We start from the raw sequence: 21293 nt of genomic DNA, 5'->3' as shown, positions 1-21293 counted from the left end.
TCATATAAATGGATAAAAACAAATTCGTAGTATTAAAATACTGTAGGAATTGTATTCCCTGCATTCAGTTTATGACGAGGTTTCAAGCCGCGAAATTATCGTGCTCTCATACTGCATTGTCAGCAACTTTTCAAAATTTCTTTAAAGGTGAAAATATGGGCCCCTACTTGCTATAGATTAAAAAAAAAAATGGTAAAATATGCTGGTCGTGAAAATGAATGCTTTGAATATTTCAATAAAATAAACATTTTTTAATTCACTGAACTGAAAAAATCGAAACTTTTACGGGCAACATAAACAAAAAGTCTGTTTAGATATTTTCAAAATAGAATTTTTTTGAAAATATCTAAAATAAACTGACAGTTAATTACGTTAAATAATTAACAGACTTCGTAGCCGATCTTTAATGTACTGGATAATCACAATGCTACTGTTTCGATCTTACTGACCACGAAGTTTCAGGGTTGGAGCTCAAACATACTGCGAGAGATTTATGAGACCAGCGTCTTACCCTTTGTAACGCCAGATCGAGGCAATGTTTTTCAGTGAATTGTCAATAACTTTGCTGAGGGAACTAATTTTCTATCTGTAAAAATTTAAAGAATTATGTTTATGTATACTTGATTCAGTTAGCAAATATTATAATCGAATACAAATAATTCCAACGGAATACGGAGATGCCAACTTTTGGCTCTGTCCTTTTTTCTCGTTTAAAAATTATTTTAGTGGAGAAGGTGTATTGAATGAAAATTAGTTTTGTAGTTATTAGTTCATAACATATGTCGGTTTGGAGAAAAACATCATGTAAATGGAGCCAATGAAATTCAAAAATTCTTTTTGAAAATAACGTAATATAAATAGAGTTGATATGAGAATGATACACACTCCTTTGTGAGTAATAATCAGCGAATTAGTTATGGACAACACAATACAATGACCAGCTTCACATTTTCATGGTTCGCATTAATATTAGTAAACAGATATAAATATCTAATTCCTAAAAAAAATTCCCAACGCCTACGTTTGCTGATGTGATTAAATTTAAGTTATAAACCTATTAATATGTGTATTTTTTAAGAAATTTACTATTTGCACAATTTTTAGAAAGATTTCTACAATCTGGTGGCAGTCTTTCGAAAAGATTTCCGAGTCCAAATCATATACATTAAAAAATGTAGCGCCGATCAGATTGCACAAAAAGAGTGAAACTGTTACACAACTACGCTACGCTACGAGAAAGGCGGAAAATCGTACATTCAAATCAATTCCCGACAATAATCACTGATACTATCTGATAGCTGGACGCCATTGAACGTTACCCAATAGCAGCGACACGCTCTCATACCAACTGATTTCAGTTCACCCACAACGGTCGGACTAAAATTAAGAAAACATTTCAACTAACTGCGTTAAGCCTGTTCGAAATTTCAACGGAAAACGCTTTTCCCGCAGTCACCCATCAATCAGAGTCCGTCAGTTAGTTAGTCAGTCGGTAAGTATAAGATACGTGTGCAGAAGTCTATCATTATCTGCTAAAGCAACTGTTGCTAGTTTGGCCAGGTACTAAATTGTTGGTACATTTATGCTTCTATGCATATGTGCATATGACTGCATTAAACTAGAGATCTTTGCGCTTTGATTTATGCTCGTCCAAACGATCTATCTTAGCTCAAATCTCTTCATCTCTAGTGGGGCCCAGTAGTCTATGTACGTTTTGTCGGCACTTAACGCAGCAAGGGTTCTCAGATGCCAATAGCTACTTACATATTTCGGAGAGAAGCAAAAAAAATCAATTAAAGGCGTGTGCATGTCGATTTGTACACATCCATCGTTGATACCAAATAACCAAACAGTGGCTATTCGATTTGATCAACTATTATAGTTACTGAAAATGATTTTCATGGTCAAAACTTATCTTGCTAATAGTGTGAACTGCGATCTAGTTTGTGGTGCACGAAGTTTGAATCACTACTGTACACGCAGTCGTCGCTGGCTGATTCTGTTCTCATCGCACTGTATCCTATTATTTACTATTGCAAGATTTGTCTTAAAACTCTAGCCAATTTGTGTAGTGCGTTTTTGGTACCCAAACCAAAGTGTCGGCGGTACGGCATCTGTGTGAATGAGTGCAAAAAATATAGCGCTAATAGTTGCTAAATAAGAGCGACGACGCAAGTTGAGAAATTCCGCGGCAGCGTCGTTGTTTACAATCTTGTCGAGTTGTTTGGTACGATATTATGCTTCACAGCCCATAAAAACCTACCATTTGCATATGGCTAACTTTTTCTTGTTTTCTTACTGTTTCGCTCATTTTCAGATACTTCTTCTCCAACGTACTCCAGTTTCAGATCCACCGCGCAATGTGTACGGCCTCGCGGCAGTACGATCCACTCGACCCGAATAAACCGCTACACAAGTGCGACATTTATCGCCAACCGGCGGCGGGAAATATTCTCAAGTAAGTATTGTTGCCTGTCGGTGAGCATGTGGAAGCATTCGGGGAGAGGGACCATTGACTATCCACGTGGACGATTGTTCTGTTCCATTACTCATGCGCAGTTTGCCTCACTAAAATATTTCAAAGTGAGTGTTTTCTTTTTCTTTTATAATATTTGTGATGATGATGATTAATTATTCATAACATCAAATTTTGCTTCACTGCATCATTATGCATACTCACTTTTTTGATCAACTGATAATTGAAAACAAAAGTCCAGGGGGAACAATTGAAAAAGCAACACAAAACAAGTTTTCATGGAAGCGGATGATACTTCGTCCCAAGAAGTTAATTTGATGCTTGGTCATCAAACCGTATGACATTTGATGTAATGATATTAGGTCGAATGACATTGTGTTGACAGGATGTTGGGCAGAAAGGATTGCCTGTCGAAATTTATAAATCAATGAGCAGGATTGCAGGGATTTAATAGGCCGGTACTGTCCGAGGAACAAAAATATAAATTTTGTCGATGACGTAATCCCAGACTCGATACAATTTAACATTCACGAAATGACGAAATATACAGAATGACGGACAGTTATCCGTAACTAATAAGTCCTTTGAATGCAAAAGACTTTTGAAAAGAGATGCAAAAGATTTTTGAAAAAAAAAGACTTTGTTCGGTGCCATTTTGAAACCCAAGATAGTGACATCCGGTTTAGCTAAATGCTCCTTAAGGTTACATATCTTTTAGAGAGAAATAATTGAGGAAGGTTTGATTCTTTTAGAGTATGTAGCAATGAATTTATTACAACAAAGCTGTCGTTTTTTTATAGTGCACTTTCAGGGAAAAAACAAAGCATGAGTATTTGAAAAAAAATATTGGAAATTGGTGGAGTTGTGATCTTTTCCCCGAAACCCTTTTTTATTTAAGAGGCTTGCGGTGATCACGATAGAAGTCCAGCAGATCGATTCAAATCCTAAAACTCAAAAAAATCCATTAATATTGGAGTATTCCTCGTACCGTAACGATTAGTTGAATAAATAATATTTTTCCTGCATTCGGAAACGTTTTTCTCAAAAAATCGTCGTTTTGAGCTTTAAAAAAAATCTTACCTGAAAAATGCAAATTTATCCATAAAAATTTATTACGAGCGAAAGAAATAAATTGTGCAATTGTGCTTTCAAATAAAGCCTAAAAAATTTATTCGATTTTTTGAAAAATTAAAAGTTATGTAACCCGTTAATCCAATTAATACCGAGTATTTTCCCAGCAAACTACTAATCGTATATAGGGTAAAGTGCTTATTTTCACCATACTAAGCAGTGTGCCTCACTAATTCTTTAATTTCTCGGCCTACAGTCAATGAAATGTCTAAAAATTGACATCAACAGGTTTGCTTCGTTGTTAAGAACCAATATAATAACACAAATGCGCTGAAAACAGTGAGATTCTCGTGTTTGAGCGCAACAAAAACTCGAAGCGAGTGCCCTTATTGTTGCGCTACCATTTGACTCAATGCGTTGAACAAAGATGGCAGACACTGCTCTAACCAACGGCTTCTAATGGGTATGGTGACAAAAGAAACGTGGCAAAAATGGGCTCGTCACCCTATAAGTAGAAAAAAAACTTGTAAATTTGTCTACAAAAAATCAAAATTGTTCAGTTAGTCAATTTCAGTCTGTAAAAGTAGATTTGATATCGTTTATTAGAAGAAAAGTGATCTTATAACGACAATTAGATCAGAATCGCATTGATGTATAAATTTGGTCGTGGAGCACTGACAACTTAATTCATATAGCTATGAATATTCAAATTCACCAAAATCGTATTTTCGTTCACACTCAATCGCATTGTACTTCAAATTTATAGCTCTCTTATATTTACAATACAAACTTATGTGCGATTTCGATATATATCACAACGACTTCAAAAAGTTAGACACGATTTAACATATCACAACAAATATAAATACCGATTTTGGAAAGCCTTTTACGATTTCTCTCAAATGTTTCAATTCACAGTGCTAACAGTACATAAATATAAAAAGCGTGGATAATATTCACAGAACTCGAAACATGTTGAAGTTTGAAAAAGTTAATGTAAGGGATTTAGACATTCCTATTGTTATTTCTATGATTTGATAAATTTTGCAAACAATGTTATTGGGTATTTATTGACGAAAAGTGCTTTTTAAAAAATTAAAGAATGCCAATGGTTTTTTACGTTAACTTGTATATATGTTTCGTAGGAGCGAAGCAAAGGATGGCGCCGGTGGTTGAGTGGTAAGCGTGACCGCCACTCATTCAAGTTGCCTGGGTTCAATTCCAGCCGAGGTCGTTGAGATTTTTCTGAGGTGAAAAAATCTGTGGTCACGTCTTCCTTCGGAAGGGAAGTAAAGCCGTTGGTCCCCCGGCCTATGAGTTTTTGGTGGATCGATATCTCTAGTCCAGATGGTGAAGTCACTTCTCTGGCGTCGGTAAAGAAGAAGTAGATCCAACTTCTATTCTCTTACTAACCAAAAAGATATCCTTCTCCTGCGATACTTGTGGAGTGCGCAGTAGTATATACGGCTTCTAGCAAAAGCAAGTATCGGACTAACCATTCCCCTTCCCTTTCCTTTCGCGATCTACGTTCGGGCCTGGCTGGCGCTGGTATTGATTAATAAACACTTTAGGATTACCAGGAGTTGCACATTGAAAGGAGTTTCGCTACTCCCAAGAATAATTATCTACTTATTCTCTGTTCAACTTCAGCTCCACAGCAAAAAATATGAAAATTAACTTCAGCGTATTTCCTGATATCGCAGAAGAAAAACTGTTCGTGTAATTATGTTTCACGAATAAATTTGCGCTATATATCATGCACATAAAATGACCCCTGAAAATCATGCAAATCTGTATGTTCCTATGGAAATTTACATTATTATTCTGCTCGAGACCTGCGCGCTATTCATTCAACTTTCAGGTAAAATATATTATTTTTAAACGATTTTATACGAAACGGTGTAGAGCAGAGAGAAAAACTAACTGCGTCATACACATACATGCACGAGCCGCAACTCAATGCGCTTGGATCGTCCACGCTCAAGCGAAGCTTATGTACGCCACTTTGCAGTCACGTTGCTATGTGTCGCTTTAGCCTAGTCCATAAGGTGTGTCTCTGGTGAGTCAATGATTGTCGGTTCAAGTCTTGGTATTATTTAACGGATTTTTTTTGATGTCGGTATCGTCACCAATACATACGTAAGTTATTTATAGTACGATTTGTGGCATATGTAAACCTAATCAATCGCATTATTTTACACTATTGGTCGCGTTCCCTTTATGTGCAGTATAGTTAGCATATTTTTACATGATTTTTTATCTGTGTAGTCCAGATCGATAACGGAGTAGCAACCAGGGGTGGTCGCACAAGCTCAAGCGCAAGCTCAAGCTATATGTTTCGTAGAAGCGAAGCAAATGTTTATAATTTATTTATATAATTACAATTTGTTTAAAAAATATGGTGTAAGCATTCTCCTCGATGTTTTTTGTGAAGATTTATAACTTCTTTACTATAATAGAGCAAATGATTGCCCTCAAAAAATGCTAAATTGGCATTATTTAGATTTTTATACGTACATATGGATATCAGCATGATGAAGATGTTATAATATATGAGTTGGTTACAACACATTTCGAATATCATTTAAAGTATATTATGATAGTCGAGTTAGTTATTTCACGCTCGGATAGAGAAAGTCGAATATCAGAGTGGTATAATAATAAGCGTTTTCCCAAGAGTCAATGAGTTTGGCCCGAATTAACCACAACCTAGCAAATGTTGAATGGGGTATATTGCAGGCACGAAAGCTGATGCTTCATGGTTCGAGACCGAGTGAATCCATTTGTACGAAAAAAAAATGCAAGAAACTTTTCAGGATGCGAAAATTTTAAAGTAATTCTCGTTCTTAAAAAACAGGCGATCGAAAGATATATCTCATTCTTAACTTTTATTTTATATTAATATTTTCCGAAAGCCTAATATAATCGTATATAGTACTGTTTTGAGTCGTAAGAGTGTATAAAACGTATCTGTTTCTTGACACATGGAATCAGACTAAGCACCGACCATAGTCGCATTTATGTACAGTTTATATCGCATATTGCAACCCAATTTTTTCCGTATATAGCATATTTGAGCTTTGTATACGACTTAGTTGTACTATATATTTATATGTACAACTCGGTTGAAATTTCGATATAACTACAAAATTGTCTGCTAGGTATTGCATTTCTTACATGTTGACATTCTTTATCGACAAAATATAGTTAATCGTATATAATGTTTTGGAATTGTATACGAGTTTTTGATATCGTATAAAATGTGAAATTGTGTGAAGGGGTGAGTCGCTTGGAACAATGGGTCATACATAAGCTGACCAACCGTACGGAATTTGGGAGGACAGTACGGATTTTTTGTCGTGTGTCCGGAAAAAGTACTTGTACGGATTTGTCCGGAATTTGCACGGAATTTTCAACCTCGGTGGAAGTGGAAGTACTCCCGGGACAACAAAAAATCTTCCACAAATTGAAACAGACTAAATAATGTTGCAAACTAGTTTCCCCGGTTCCAAAAATGTAATTAAAAGCACAAGGAAACCAGTGAACAAGCGTGCTAAAAATCGATTTTTGCGAATTTTCTTATAAACTTTGGGACAAAGTAAACTTTAAGATTTTTTGTAATATTAAAGAAAAAATTTAATTTTTTTAATATTAAAGAAAAAATTGAACTATCCGCCTCGACTATTTGCTTAAGCCGTTTTCTCAAGTTAGTTGGTATTTTGAAATTCAGTGTCTAGCAGCCGCCAAGTCGTTCTATCTAAGTCGCAATTTACTCGATTAATTTTCGTTTTGAAAAGTATAGTGCTTGATGTACACATTTGATTCAACTCAATATGAAGGTATCCGTATTATACATTTTCTATTTGTAATCTTTTTCGGAACCAAATTATTACCGCTGCAGTTCGACTGTTTTCAGTAGTTCTAAAAGATAATACGATTAAAATCTGCAGTAGGAACTCTTTCAAATTTTCCGTTTACATATATAGATTAATAGGTTTTTCCTTAAATTTGATTTGAAAGGTTGAACCGAAAATTTCAACGTACTCGAAGAACATTAGATACAGAAACGAGGCTGTTATGTACAATAGAGTATTTAATTTTACGTTAGATTTTCAGCCAGATTAGCTGATCGGGCAGCTTGCTACACACAAGGCACACGATGAGCATAAGTGCAAAATGCGTGGACACTTATTTTTATATTCGGTAATCAATTTCTTCTTGTGCAAAGAAGCAGTTTTTTTACTATAATATTGTGCGTTTATAAAATTATGGCATAATAGAAATCGTGATATATATTAGGCTCGTTTGTATCAAAAACCGTTCATATTTACTACTGTAAGTTGTCGAGAAGAGATTTTTTACTTCTATTTCAGTTATTGGGGTGATTTTATTTTACATGGAAGCCTCTTTGGCCATAACCGGAAACTCTAGTGATATGGAAGAACTTACTCTCTTCGAGTATCTGAACTATACATTGCAAATTAAGTATCAGCTTCAGGGTCCGCACGCGATAACTCAAAAATGCACGCAAATATACGAATAACCACACGGTTATAAAATCGAATTTATACACGCGAAGTTTCATACACGCTAGCACACGCGACAAACGCGTTGACATACAAACGCTTGAGCCTTTCGCGATCATCCACGCATACCTACGCTTACGATATTGCTAACAGGATAACACTCCGGCAGGGATGCATGAAACACAGCACGAGAACCTAAAACGAGCTGCGAGGCCGCTTTGAACGAACCAAATGCAAAAAGCACTGACAACGCTCGTGCTAGGTATCCGTCGTGCTCGAGCTGTAGGATTCGAAGAGCTAGCACAACGGGTTAGGACGATGAGTTAGCTCGGTAAGCTGGCACGATTTTGCTCAATGCATTAGCACGGTAAGCCTACCCGATGAGCTAGAACGGTGCGGTGCAGTAGAGTAAGCCATTAAACGAAAGAATAGGACAAAGCGAAAAATATACGCTGGTAAATGTGCGACAAGTTTCTGCAAAAAAGGATGCAAGCATTGTTACTCACATTAACGCGTTGTATTTTTTCTACTTTGCTATAGCTCGGAGCATCGGTGCTCGTGCTACTTGCTAGCTCAATGAACTTAGCTCTGATACATTATGAGCCAGTGCACAGGAATAGTACACGATGGAGCACCGTTCTTGTGTATGCCTGCACTCCGGTGAACGTGAACGCGGTCTCAAGAATGAGCCTTCACACGCTCGTGTTCTTGCGATCATGAATTAATTACGTACGGAAGTTCTTCCTTTTGGCTCTAGCAGCCTAGGTCCCATGCCCTCAGCTGGACCAATCAGAAAAAAATGACGCTCATATCCACTAGACAATACGTTCAATGGAGACATGACCGGGAACTCTAGTGATAGAGTTGATAGTGATAGAGATCTTACTCTCTTCTAGCATCTGAACCATACACTGAAAATTAAGTATTAGATTCACGATCCGTGCGATCATCCAAGAACACACGCGAATATGAAATGGATACCCGGTTTTAAAATCGAATTTATGCATGCGAAGTGACACGCCAACACACGCGACATACAAACGCCCACGCAATCGAACACAATAACATACAAACGCCCGAGCCCTTCGCTATGGCACACAAAGACGAACATACAATCGCGATCATCCACGCACAACTACGCCCAAGATTTCGCTAACACAAAAACGCCCCCAATAATTTAGTGACCCCTACAGCACTTCGAATCCTATTAAGGTTCAAGTTACCTTTTTTAAGCATGTGTTAGAATTGAACGCTTAGTAGTGTGGGTAGGAAAATTTGTGTTCAGCTTTGCCACCGGATTATCCATTAAAACCTTTTTAAAACTCTAAAAGAAGAATATCAGTCGATTTATTATATCATCACGATTCAATTCATGCAAAATACCTGCTGGAAAAACCATCGGCTTAGCTAAACGGTGCTTTTGAAAAAGTGGCTGTGGTTTTTTCATTGCGCAGTTGTGGTGCGTACCCCAGCTCGGTGTGGTAGTGTGATAAAAAATCACAGCCACTTTTTCAAAAGCACCATCCAGCTAAGCCGATGGTTTTTCCAGCAGGTATTTTGCATGAATTGAATCGTGATGATCTAATAAATCGACTGATATTCTTCTTTTAGAGTTTTGAAAAGGTTTAAATGGATAATCTGGTGGCAAAGCTGAACACAATTTTTCTTACGCATACTACTAAGCCTTGAGGTAACTTGAGCCTTAACGCGGTCTCAAGTACACACCACTAAACGCTCATTCCCACGCGATCGTAAAGCCCATACGCCCGCACAACTGAACCGTACACTCGATATCACAATCAGAATCATGGCCTGCTGCAATTGGACTTAAGCAGTTATGAGTGATTCTGATGGGGAGCCCTTCCGTGAACTCAGCTCTACAGTTCCAGAAGGACAACTCTCGAAAAAGAAAGAAAAAAAAATTTAAAATATCTATAAGAATCGCATTCCGTAATAAGATTATGTTTTTATTTCATGGACTTGTTGACTTTTCTCGGTGAAAAGTCAACAAGTCCATGAAATAAATATGTTGCGGTGACCATAAAATCTTAGATTATGTTTTTGTCTGCCAGTTAGTATGAAATTTAGAAACATGTTTAAAGCAGTTACAAGAAAAACATCTTTATCAATTACTTCTCCGCTATGCAACCACAACAAATGTTTCCATTCTCTTTCGACTTTCGTTGACAAAAAATAAGTTTTCAAAGAATGAGTTTTTGCCTTTCTCATATAGAAAGGTTATGCAATCACTCTGAAAAACGTCAACCTAATCCCGGCCCGGAGGGCCGAGTGTCATATCCCATTCGACTCAGTTCGTCGAGATCGGAAAAAGTCTGTGTGTGTGCGTGTGTGTATGTATGTGTGTGTATGTGTGTGTATATGTATGTGCGTATGTGTCAAATAATGTCACTCATTTTTCTCAGAGATTGCTGAACCGATTTGCCCAAACTTAGTCTCAAATGAAAGGTGTAACCTTCCCATCGGCTGCTATTGAATTTTGGATCGATCGGAATTCTGGTTCCGGAATTACGGGTTTCAGAGTGCGGCCACACAGAAATTTCTCATATAAACTATAGGAAAAATTAAAAATAGAATTTTTATTTTTGATGCTAAATGTGTTTAAAGTGCATGATACGTCGGGATTTGATGCAAACTTTAAAAAAAAATTGACGACGATTCACTTTTTTTGGATTTTAGCACATTTTTGCCTTTCTCATATAGAAAGGTTATGCAATCACTCTGAAAAACGTCAACCTAATCCCGGCTTTAAACCACCACTATATTACAAAGCATACCAATTTAAGCTGGGGAGTCGTTCGTTCATGGGACTTTCGTCCTCCTCACATACCCACCGCCGCATGACAAAATGAGTTAGCAAGCAGATAACATTGATCTAATGCTGATTAGGCTAATGGAGTATGATATTTTTTTGTTTCAAGTGTTTCACCGTCGACACGTAGCTCATCAAGTTCGTGGCTGGCATGCCATTGTGTATAAGTGCAAAGTGTACTAAGAATGTAATGGACATTTCCACAATTATGTTGAACATAAAAAGCCTCCGTGCCATAGTTTAGAGAAATGAGAAAGGCACAATTGCACCGCTAGGTGGATTAAAACAGGTTTTTTTTTGTAGTTTTAACTTTTGACTGAAATTATAAACTTTTTATTCAGCGTTTGTTTTATTTTGCGAAGAAGAGATTATTCCCTGCAATTTCCTCTCGGAGTATTTTGCTGCCCAAAATACAGATCTCAAGCCAATTTTTTGTAAACCCTGTACAAACTCTTAGGCCCTTTTAAAGTATTGCGCTTGAATCAAAATGCTTTGCTTTGCCGTGCAAAGTGCTCAGAGCATGTGCTGGTAAAAAGTTTAATGTTTCATCGGCCTTTTGCGATTTTATAGATTTTTGGGTGAATTTTGAAGGAATTACTGTATTGTAGAATCTGTTGGGAAGTACCAATTTGAACAATAATCGCTGTAATACTTCAATTCTTGCCAAAGTGATCGTTTAGTGACGAAGTGTGTGAATATGAAAAACAAAAGAGGAACTCTGGTCAAAGAACGTGACTTCGAGTGATTTCATATTAGTCCGAGTTTTTGGAATATTTACATACATTTAGCCTTGCGAAAGTCACCTCTATCAGATGCTATCATATCAGACATAATAATGATAATTTTCGATAGATTGCGTCAGGCAAATAAAATCATGTTCCAGAACAATCTACAAGTCGCTGATCGTGACGCGTTAGAATCAAATTCAATATTCTCGTGTTTATGGATAATGGCAAAATCGAGATTCGACTGCACGATATGGCACCTCGAATTTATGATACGGTCTTTAAAAATGTCGCTGTACAGAAAAGTGGAATCATTACAAAGGACACATGAAAAAACTAATTATTCCTAGATATTTCAATAGTGGTTACGCGGTAAGTTTGCGTTCTTCCTACCTGGACCAACAATACAAAACATGACAGTATACATGTACAAACCACGCTTGGTAGTTACCAAAGCTTCGCGAGTGGAAGACCCCTTAAATAACAAATGTACATGGAAACTGATCAGGACACTAACACAGGAACTCTGACATATAATTTCTGTGCTCAATCAATTTCATTGAATTCAGAAAATATTTCGATTATAGAGGTTTTGAAACTAGGGTCATTTGCTTGTTTTTGTCGTGGTAGAAAAATCTTTTTTGAAAAAACTCTAACCCTGTGTGCGGGGTTTGGAATTGAACCAATCGATTTACCAAATACGCTGTGCCAACCCCTAAAATCATTGTTAAAAATCCCATTACCTGTAGTAAAATATGGTAAACAAGAGAAATACTAAACAGTCTAAATTTAGTGTTCTAAATTTTGAGATAAAATGTGTACGGATTTTTCCTAGCCCACAGTTGGTCAGCTTAGTCATACACAATACATTAGCTACGAAAACACGATATAAGAATATGACTCACAGTAATACACAACCAATTCGTTCGTTATCACAATCTGTGGAACATTGAGGCACACTTCTCTCAATTCAAAAACAGTCAACAAAGTTCAGTTAACCTTCTTTAGGCATTGGGGTCAATATGACCCAAAATTAACTTTCGAAATGCGATAACTTTTTAAGTTTTGCACCTAGAAGTTTAGAACTTCTTGACTTTTCCTCTTTCGTGGAGAGCAATGATTTTCAAGGGGCAATACAAAAAAAATTACGAATAAGGTGTTAGCGGGTTATAGTGACCCCGATTTCGAACTCAATTTTATGAAACATTTTCAGTCAAACCTATATGAATTTGAACCCAAATTGTTAGTGTTTCAATTTTTAGTTTCCGGTAAATAGTATCGTTTTCGACCAGGTTCGCCCGCGGGAATCGGTGCCGAATGGGGTCATGTTTGGCATGCATAGATGTATACAGAACAGTCATCATAAATCACAAGTTTGTTGATAGAATACTAATAATAAACACAACCAACACAAAAATGTGAATGTACATATCAGTTTTGTACATGACTGGACCGAATTGGCTAACACACAATTTGGGTGCAGGTTCATATAGATTTGACTGGAAATGTGTCTTAACCCATTCATGCCCATGTTTTTTTTTTTCAATTATAGAGGTTTTAACCTTAAGGTCATTCGCCTCTTCGGGTTAGAAAAATCTCTTAGGAAAAATTTCTAACCCTATGTGCGGGGTCGGGACTCGAACCCAGGTGCGCTGCGTACAAGGCAATCGATTTACCAATACGCTACGCCCACTCCCCATGCCCATGTTGTTTGTGGACAACAACGTTTTTAAGCAGCTATAACTTTTGATTGAGGCAAGATTTCCTCACAAAAACAAGTAAGCAAATAAATGTGACTATTGGCTTTCATTTGAGTATTAACAGTTACAAGGATCAGCTCTAGAACTGAAGTTATTGCAATTAGTCTGATTGAACTCCGATGGAGCAGTGCTGCCAGGGACAGTTTACGTTGACGACGAAAAATGATTTTTTCATATAACTTTGTTATGTCGCAATATTAGTGAAAACTGATAAAACTTATTAATTTAGACTATTTTTGGCTACGTTTTCCACATAGTTGGACTCTTGAAAATATTCTAGGAGAATTGTAGTGAACATTGAAAGGTTAAAATTGAGCAGCTTCTAGCACTGCGAGGGATGGACCTACTTTTATGAAAAAAGGTTTTTCGAGTTTCTTGACCTTACTGTTTTCAAGAAAAAAATGTTTTGAAACCCTACATGCACTAGAAAAAAGTTGGGCATGAAAGGGTTAAAACTGAGTTCGACATCGGGTTCAATATGACCCGCTAACACTTTATTCGTTACTGAAAGTTAACACCTAAAGAAGGTTAAATGATCATAGCAACCCATGTTTTTGTTTGCCTGAACCCCATGGCACATTGCGGCGCAGGCTATCACGCTGTTTGTTTGGAAGCACAACTTGATTTGTGCTAAGTGACTCGCCCCTTGGATTCTGTCGATTATGCACCTGAAAATGTTATTTCTAGAATCGCTTTAATACGAGAAGTAATCGCTTTGATGGTGTATATTGTTGACAGGAATCGTCAATTTCAGCAGCTTTGTGCGTATATGGCCTCCAGCTTGGTATACATATGCCGTTTTTCTGCATTTAGTACAATTCTTTTGGGGGTATATGAACACTTATTATTCCGTTGCATTTTGAATATGTATACCATCAAAAGGGCTGGCTGAGTTGGGAATGGTTTTGACGACTAGGTTCCAGAGGCTAAAGTTTGTTGCAGTTCACGGCGTCTTTGGTAGAAAATATTTATACAAAAAAATCAGTATCGCTCCTCTTTCATCTGAGCATAACATAAAATGTTCTATCGGGGGGTCTAGAACATTTTTTTACATTTTGATGGTCAATTTTTTAGGATTTTTTTAAATAAATGACTCAAAACAGATATCTCCCGCTTAGGAGGTTTTTGCTCGATTGCGTAAACATCCCAAAGTATGTATGTGAACTTTGAAGATAAAATTAGAAAAAATGATGGAAGATATAATTCTAGAATCCCACAGTGCGCGAGCATGCCTCACTAACCCCTTAAGAGTTCATGCGATCATGTTTCTAATTTGGAAAAAAATATAAACTCGGCCAGTTTCAACCGATTATGATGATAAATAGGTCATAGAATGTGGAATTAAATGTGCTCTTTAAATTTTTATTGAAACAACGATTCCTCCTAAAAAGAATGTTGAGCAATTTTCATATTTTTTTATGAAAAAAACGCAAAATAATGGTTGTTTTCATATCTTTAAAGTATTTTCAACAACATAATGCACTAGGGGAGCTGGAATCCGTGTAATTTCACACGTGTTCAAAATGGTCACATTGAAGTTGTCGCAAAGTATGTAAAAATACGGTTCACAATATCAGAGAAATTTATTAAGGGGGGGGATAAAGGTTTCAGCGTGAAAAAAAAAAACACTTCTTATGAGATTTTTTTAGAACTTAGCGTGAAGCAAATTTATCAAAACTATTGTACATTATAGTGTATCATTTCAAAAACAAAAATAAAAATTCAAAAACACGCTGTAATTTTTCTTTGCAAGAAATCGACAAACGACTCGGTGAGGAAGGTTTTAGTAGAACGTCTCTGGAAAAAAAAAATAATTTGCGGTGTTACGTGCCATTCAAAAACTCTTTAACCGATTTCTTTTAAACTTTGTATATACATTTTATGTTAAAATTACCTAGCCCCTACGTTGAGTTTTTGGGATAATTTTTAATTTAAGGGGGTGTTTACTCATAACATTAACATTTAAAATGAGTAAAAAAACCTTAATTGAAAATTTGTCTCAAAAACTCAACGTAGGGGTTAGGCATTTTTTACATAGAATGTGTATGCAAAGTTTGAAAGAGATCGATTCAGTAGTTTTGGAAAGGCAGGTAACACCGCAAATCATGTTTTTTCTGAGACGTTCTACAAAAAACTTCGTCACCGAGTTCTTTGTCAATATTTTTGCATAGAAAAATTAAAACATGTATTGAAATAATATACTATAATGTACAAAAGTTTTGATCAATTTGCTTCATGCAAATCCACGAATTGGAAACGACCCCACTGACTTCAACCTGATTAGCTGGTATCTATACTCTGTACTCTTTTGTTAGAGGACCGTGTCAATTGCCTGATTTGACATATTTACCACCACCCGATGCTTATTAGGGCGAATTTTCGATATTTCTGTCACGGCCGAATATCGTTCAGTCAGTACTCGAGAAATCGAACAATTTTTATCTTTGGCCCGGAAGAAGATCACTTAAGACCCGATGGCCTACATGGATAAACCTTGAACCGGGGAGCCGATTATGTTTCCTCATTCATCTCACCATGAGATGAACTACTGTCAGGGGAAAGTCATTTTTGCACAAGGCTTATTGCCCAGGAGGAGATGAAAGAAAGGGGAATGTAAAGTAAAAGCTATACTTATCTTGGATAACGGTGTCCAGGCAGCTGACAAGAATCGAAACACTGATACTGCTCTGCTGGTCGACTATGCGTTAACGCACACACCAAATAAGAAAAAAAGTTCAAAACCTCGAAGAGGAAGAGAATGCACTCGTCAATTTATTAAAGAACCTTTATAAATTGATTTGAATTTACAACCAAAATAATTGTTAGGTTAAGTATCTTTTGTTTATAATGTTAGTAAAAGTAATATATTTCATGCTGAAAAATCTGGTCAAATAGCCTCAAAGGTGTTGATGACCTGAAATAAATATATAAAATAAACTATTCTTTGTCGCTATACAGTGCATGGACTGGATCACTTCGAGAGTCACCGTACGAATGATTTAGAAAAATGTTATGAGACAAAAACAAAAGAACGCCGACAACCGACCACATTCCCCTAACTTTATGAAAATGCACATGAAAAGTACATTTGTCGTATAATATTGAACGAAACACAGTTATGTCTTGTCATTTCGTCAATGACGGTTTGTTAAATTACGTCAAGTCTGGATTATCTTCAAAGATAAAATTCATATTTTTGGTGCGTATTATTGGATAGCCGAGATTTGGCAAAAGGTTTATTGCGAAACACACTCCAGTTTGGTGAATTTGTATGTGAGAAGGCTTTCAGTTGTAGTATGCCAGAAAACATTCAAACAGGACGCTTGAACAAAATTTAATTGCCAGAAAATCGTGTCAAAACGCTGACCAAGCATGTTCTGACCAAGACTTGAAACTTATCCATAAATGGAATTGATTGACAACATCTTTTCTCGTAAAAACTTCTGCATCTATATACCTAAACAACACCATTTTTAATTCGACATTTTATACTCCTGATAAGAATCTACAGGAACCATTGCATCGCGTCCATGAAATTTAAAGAATATTATCGGTCATTATGTAGCCGCCATTTTGAATTTTGAAAAAAACTGTTAGCTAAATCGTAGCCCTAAAACATTGGTACATATTTTTGCAGGTCAATAAAAATCATGTCCGACTTTTGATCAGGACTAAGGGAAACCCGCCATTGTGCCTTATCCGGATTGTAGTTGCATTCACCGTCCACGAGGCATTAAATTTATCCATATTTTTTCACGACCATAGTTTTTAGTCAGATTCAGCCTACTTTGAGAAATGGTCAGTCAGAAGTTGTTGCTTTTCAGATTCTTACGGGTCGCTATACTGTCACGGTGTCTCTGTCGAACAACTTTTTTCAAAAAAATTCGGCATCTGTAAAACTTCGGGATATGAAAGAATGGACCCCTTTTATTTGAAAGTAAAATTAAAATATTCTGTCGGGGGGTCTTGAACAACTTTTTATTTTGAAGTTTTTTGATTGAAAACTTAAGTTTTTTAATGAAATTAATTCGCATTTTTGCTACTAATTGGTACTACAGACATTCAAAAAATACTAAAAGTGAGAATCTGATGAACAATCCCATTGTTTACAATTTCGTAGAATGCTATAAATCGATATAAAATCACCCGAGAAAGTTATTAAAATTTTATCAGTTTTTAGGTGTGCGCGGGGCCTATGGATTAAGAAGTCGATTAACAAGGACTTACAAACAAATGTTGGGTTTAAATGAACAGTAAATTCAGATAAATTTCAATGTATACAAAGTCCCATTCTCAGCAGAAAAAATATATTTTCAGATTCCTCCGGGTCTTGGGCGAAAATGACACTTTATGAACAAGGAGGTGTGGAAAGGTGCTGACCAAATTTATTGGATAATCTTATACCTTTTCAAGATGTTGATTATTGTAGTAACGGATTTTATCATGCCTTTTTAATTTATCTTCTCGCTCTAGCGGATAGCTAATTTAAACTAAATTGACCCTTCTTCCTGATCCTATCCTGCCTGGTAAAAGATAACTCAAAGCTTTATATTTGAATGAACTAAAGTAGACAGTTCGAGTCATTGTAATAAATGACGGATTTTATTGCAATTTTGGGTTTCTCACTATTTGTCTTTATCAACATTAAAAGAAAAATGATTGAAAAAGAAAAAGAAAAAAAAAACTCATCGAGTTTTGGATCCATGTTTGTTATCTTTTGGGGTAGATTCATTTCATCAGAATTTATAGATCCAGATTTTTGCTTGTCCTTAAATTTTATTTCCCAATCAAGAACACTCCACATAATCTTAGAAAAAAGAATAAAACCCTGTTTCATAATTTTCTTAAAAAAGAAATGCCGGGGTCGTTACTCTTTGTGCACGGATCACCACAGAAAACGAACAAGAAAATATCAGGTTGGACCATACATTCAAGTAATACGGCTGTTTATTGAAGATTTCCCTCACAATATGGGATAAGAGCAAAAACAACATATCAAGAAGACAGAATTGCAAGCTCAGTTTAGAATCTGGAGACATTAACGTCTTTCGGGTAAAGGTGATACTTTCTATAACTACTTTTATATTGAGATCGCTATCTATTGCGATTTCTGTTCAATGTACAGCGATTCCCAAAAGTTAACAAACTTGAACATAAATCTCATCGAATTATTTTTCTATCCTTTATGAAACTGTCAATCAGGATTCTCACTCGAAATCAAATCAAATGACTGAATATCTAATCGAGTATGATCAAATATAAAGTTAAAATTTAGGTAAAATATATCCCACAAGATGCTAACGAACAAAAGGTGGATTCAAGGTTACATCAAGCATACTCCAGAATAAGTGAAGAAAAAATAAGAAGAAACAAATATATCTGTGACTGAAAAAAACTGTTTCATTTTGCTGCATTGCCCAGCAGTTTTCAAAAGAGTCTTAATTTCGTTCAAATTTTATCTACTCTTCTCTATGTCTCCATGCTCCTACAATATCATTGGTGCGCATAAAATGGTGGAATCTGGAATTAAGTTTTTTTACGCTTAATGGTGGGACTTTGCTAGCATTCAGGTTCTTTTGAGCACACTGTTAAAATAAGGCAATCCCTTTTTTTAAAATAAAAATGTTTTTTGGAATAAAGCTTCTTAACCAATAGGCCCCGTGCGAATCTAGAAACTTTGATAAAACTTTAATAGCTTTCTCTGGCGATTTTAGATCGCGATTTAGTTTTTCACAAAGTTGTACACGATGAAATTGTCCATCAGATTCTCACTTTTGGTAATATTTGAATGTCTAAAGTACTACCTAGGGGCAAAAATGTGAACCAGTTTCATTGAAAAACTTAAGTTTTCAAACAAAAAAACTTTAAAATAAAAAGTTGTTCTGGAGCCCCCGACAGAATATTTTAATTTTACTTTCAAATGAAAGGGAAAAGCTCATTCTATCGCATGCTCAATTTTTAGCGATGCCGATTTTTTTCGAATAAAATTGTTCTACCAAACACACCGTGCTGTATCTATCTTCTTAAGAGTTTTTTTCTTTGTTTGTGGGGCTGGTTGTTTATTTAGAGACACTAGGCGGGATCGTCGGTGTCTATTTTCACTGCATGATATCCGTTAATTGCTTTAGTGACCGTTTATGAATAAAATAGAGTTTTGTGTTTGACTTTGTCTTGTCAGAACTATAATATTGTCCGTTATTTACAATATTCAAGCAAATCACATGACTAGTGTGAATTTAGTTCGTGAGTAGTTTATATTAAAATATTTCAAGTTTTATCATCCATTTAAATCTCCAATAACAATAAGGCTTTATTCAATACTCTTTTGTTACATAAATGAAACATTCAACTAAACTAATAATGCCACGCGTTCCCGCATATCACTCATAATTTGCCGTCGTTCGCAGACAAGCAATATGAAATTCGCACTGCATACCAATTGGACGGCATCCGCTCGAAGTGCACCGTCCGTCCGCTGCAAAAACTCTCAGCGCAACAGTGCTGCTGCAGTGCAAAACCAAGAAGAGTGTCATCAGAGCACAGAAATGACTTCAAATTTAAAATTGTACAGAAGCAGAGAAAAAATATGACCACTATTGATTGAAAATGTTTTGCCGCTTGTCGTCCTTCAACGCAGCCGTGATTCTCATCGATTCCATTTATACTATAACATATGGGAATGTTCAAATTATCATGAGTGATAAATTGCATAAATGGCTCTATTAGGTAATTGTTTTATTTAAAGAAAACTTTGTAATTGGCCTATCATTGTCACAATAATTTTAAATTTAATCAAGAAATGTTCTTTTGTTGGACATCCCTGATGAAAGAAGACAATTTCTTCATCATCAACACGCTGCAAACGATGCGATGGCAGCCCACTTGGGGGGTACTTCTTCGAGTGATGGGTTTCCAGTTCAGAATTACGCAACCAGCAGCGACGGTCCCCGCGGCATAAAACGGTCCGGTCAAACTCCACAACATCAACAAGTTGCGACCATTTCATCATCCATTCATTGCTAGCCGGTTGAAGCCTATTTTATACCATGAAACATGATCTATCGCAACTCCATTTTCTCATTTGACTTAGCACCATCAGAACCCACGAGGCTAATGTATGCATTTTCCTCCCGTTCCCTTTTCCGCAGACAACTTATGGAGCGCGGCGCATCTGAACCGTGGCAACAGGTACTGCAGGAGGTAATCGGCGAGGGCCGGCTGGACGGGACGGCACTGCGGGAGTACTTCAGACCCCTGGAAGAGTGGCTGCGAAACGAGAATCTCCGTACGAACGAATTCGTCGGCTGGATCTACGATGGGGACTATTGTAAGCACAGCATCGAAACGGCCAACCTGCAGGTCTTTGGTGGTTTCTACAATGCGGGAGTACGGCTGCAGCTGAATGCAGCGGTGATGATTGCAGCGTATCTGTTCGTGCAAACATATTTGTATCAGTGGCGGGTGATTTGATCTTGTGAAAAGTGGCATTTTCTTTGAGTTAAGTAGATTTCTAGCCGTGTGTAAGTTAGTGCTCACAGTGAATATTTTTAGGCTTACGTTGAATTAAATTAGCTTGTTGATTCGTTGCATATTCAGAAATTGTTTCATTCTTTGCTTTGCTTAAATCGACAAGTCATCGTCATCAGGTTATAGCTGGATAGATTGAGTTTAATTTTGAGCATAGATTGATTGCCCGGGTAATCGCAAAACGCGTTTTGATAAAAATTTTACGGCTGTGACAAATCTCCTCGCGCAAGACATTAATGTTGTGTTAAAACTAGTTGTCAAACTCGGAATAGTTTTGCCATAAATTTCATTACTTTATAGTTCTACATTGCTGTGTACGAGTTCATTGCCGTTTGCCAGGAAACGCATACTCAATCACGCACCCCGTTTTATAAATAC

General features: G+C 36.5%; 1 protein-coding gene across 2 annotated transcripts in view; it reads left to right on the top strand.

Moving 5' to 3' along the window:
* Nucleotides 1-21052, top strand: part of LOC131682866 (angiotensin-converting enzyme-like) — a 92520-nt gene extending 71468 nt beyond the window's left edge. Inside the window, exons 1-3 of one of the 2 annotated variants that reach the window (XM_058964635.1) lie at nucleotides 2097-2227; nucleotides 2318-2458; nucleotides 20537-21052. In XM_058964635.1, the coding sequence (XP_058820618.1) occupies nucleotides 2361-2458; nucleotides 20537-20858 (420 nt within the window). In that variant the 5' untranslated portion in view covers nucleotides 2097-2227; nucleotides 2318-2360 and the 3' untranslated portion in view covers nucleotides 20859-21052. Of the gene's footprint in view, nucleotides 1-2096; nucleotides 2228-2317; nucleotides 2459-20536 lie in introns of those variants that run through there. The other variant, XM_058964636.1, reaches the window with a different exon arrangement.
* The last annotated feature ends 241 nt before the right edge of the window (nucleotides 21053-21293 follow it).

The sequence above is a fragment of the Topomyia yanbarensis genome, chromosome 2 (assembly GCF_030247195.1).
Source record: "Topomyia yanbarensis strain Yona2022 chromosome 2, ASM3024719v1, whole genome shotgun sequence".
NCBI classification, from domain to species: domain Eukaryota; kingdom Metazoa; phylum Arthropoda; class Insecta; order Diptera; family Culicidae; genus Topomyia; species Topomyia yanbarensis.
Note: the sequence above shows the minus strand (reverse complement) of the source record. Positions and strands in the feature narration are given on the sequence as shown.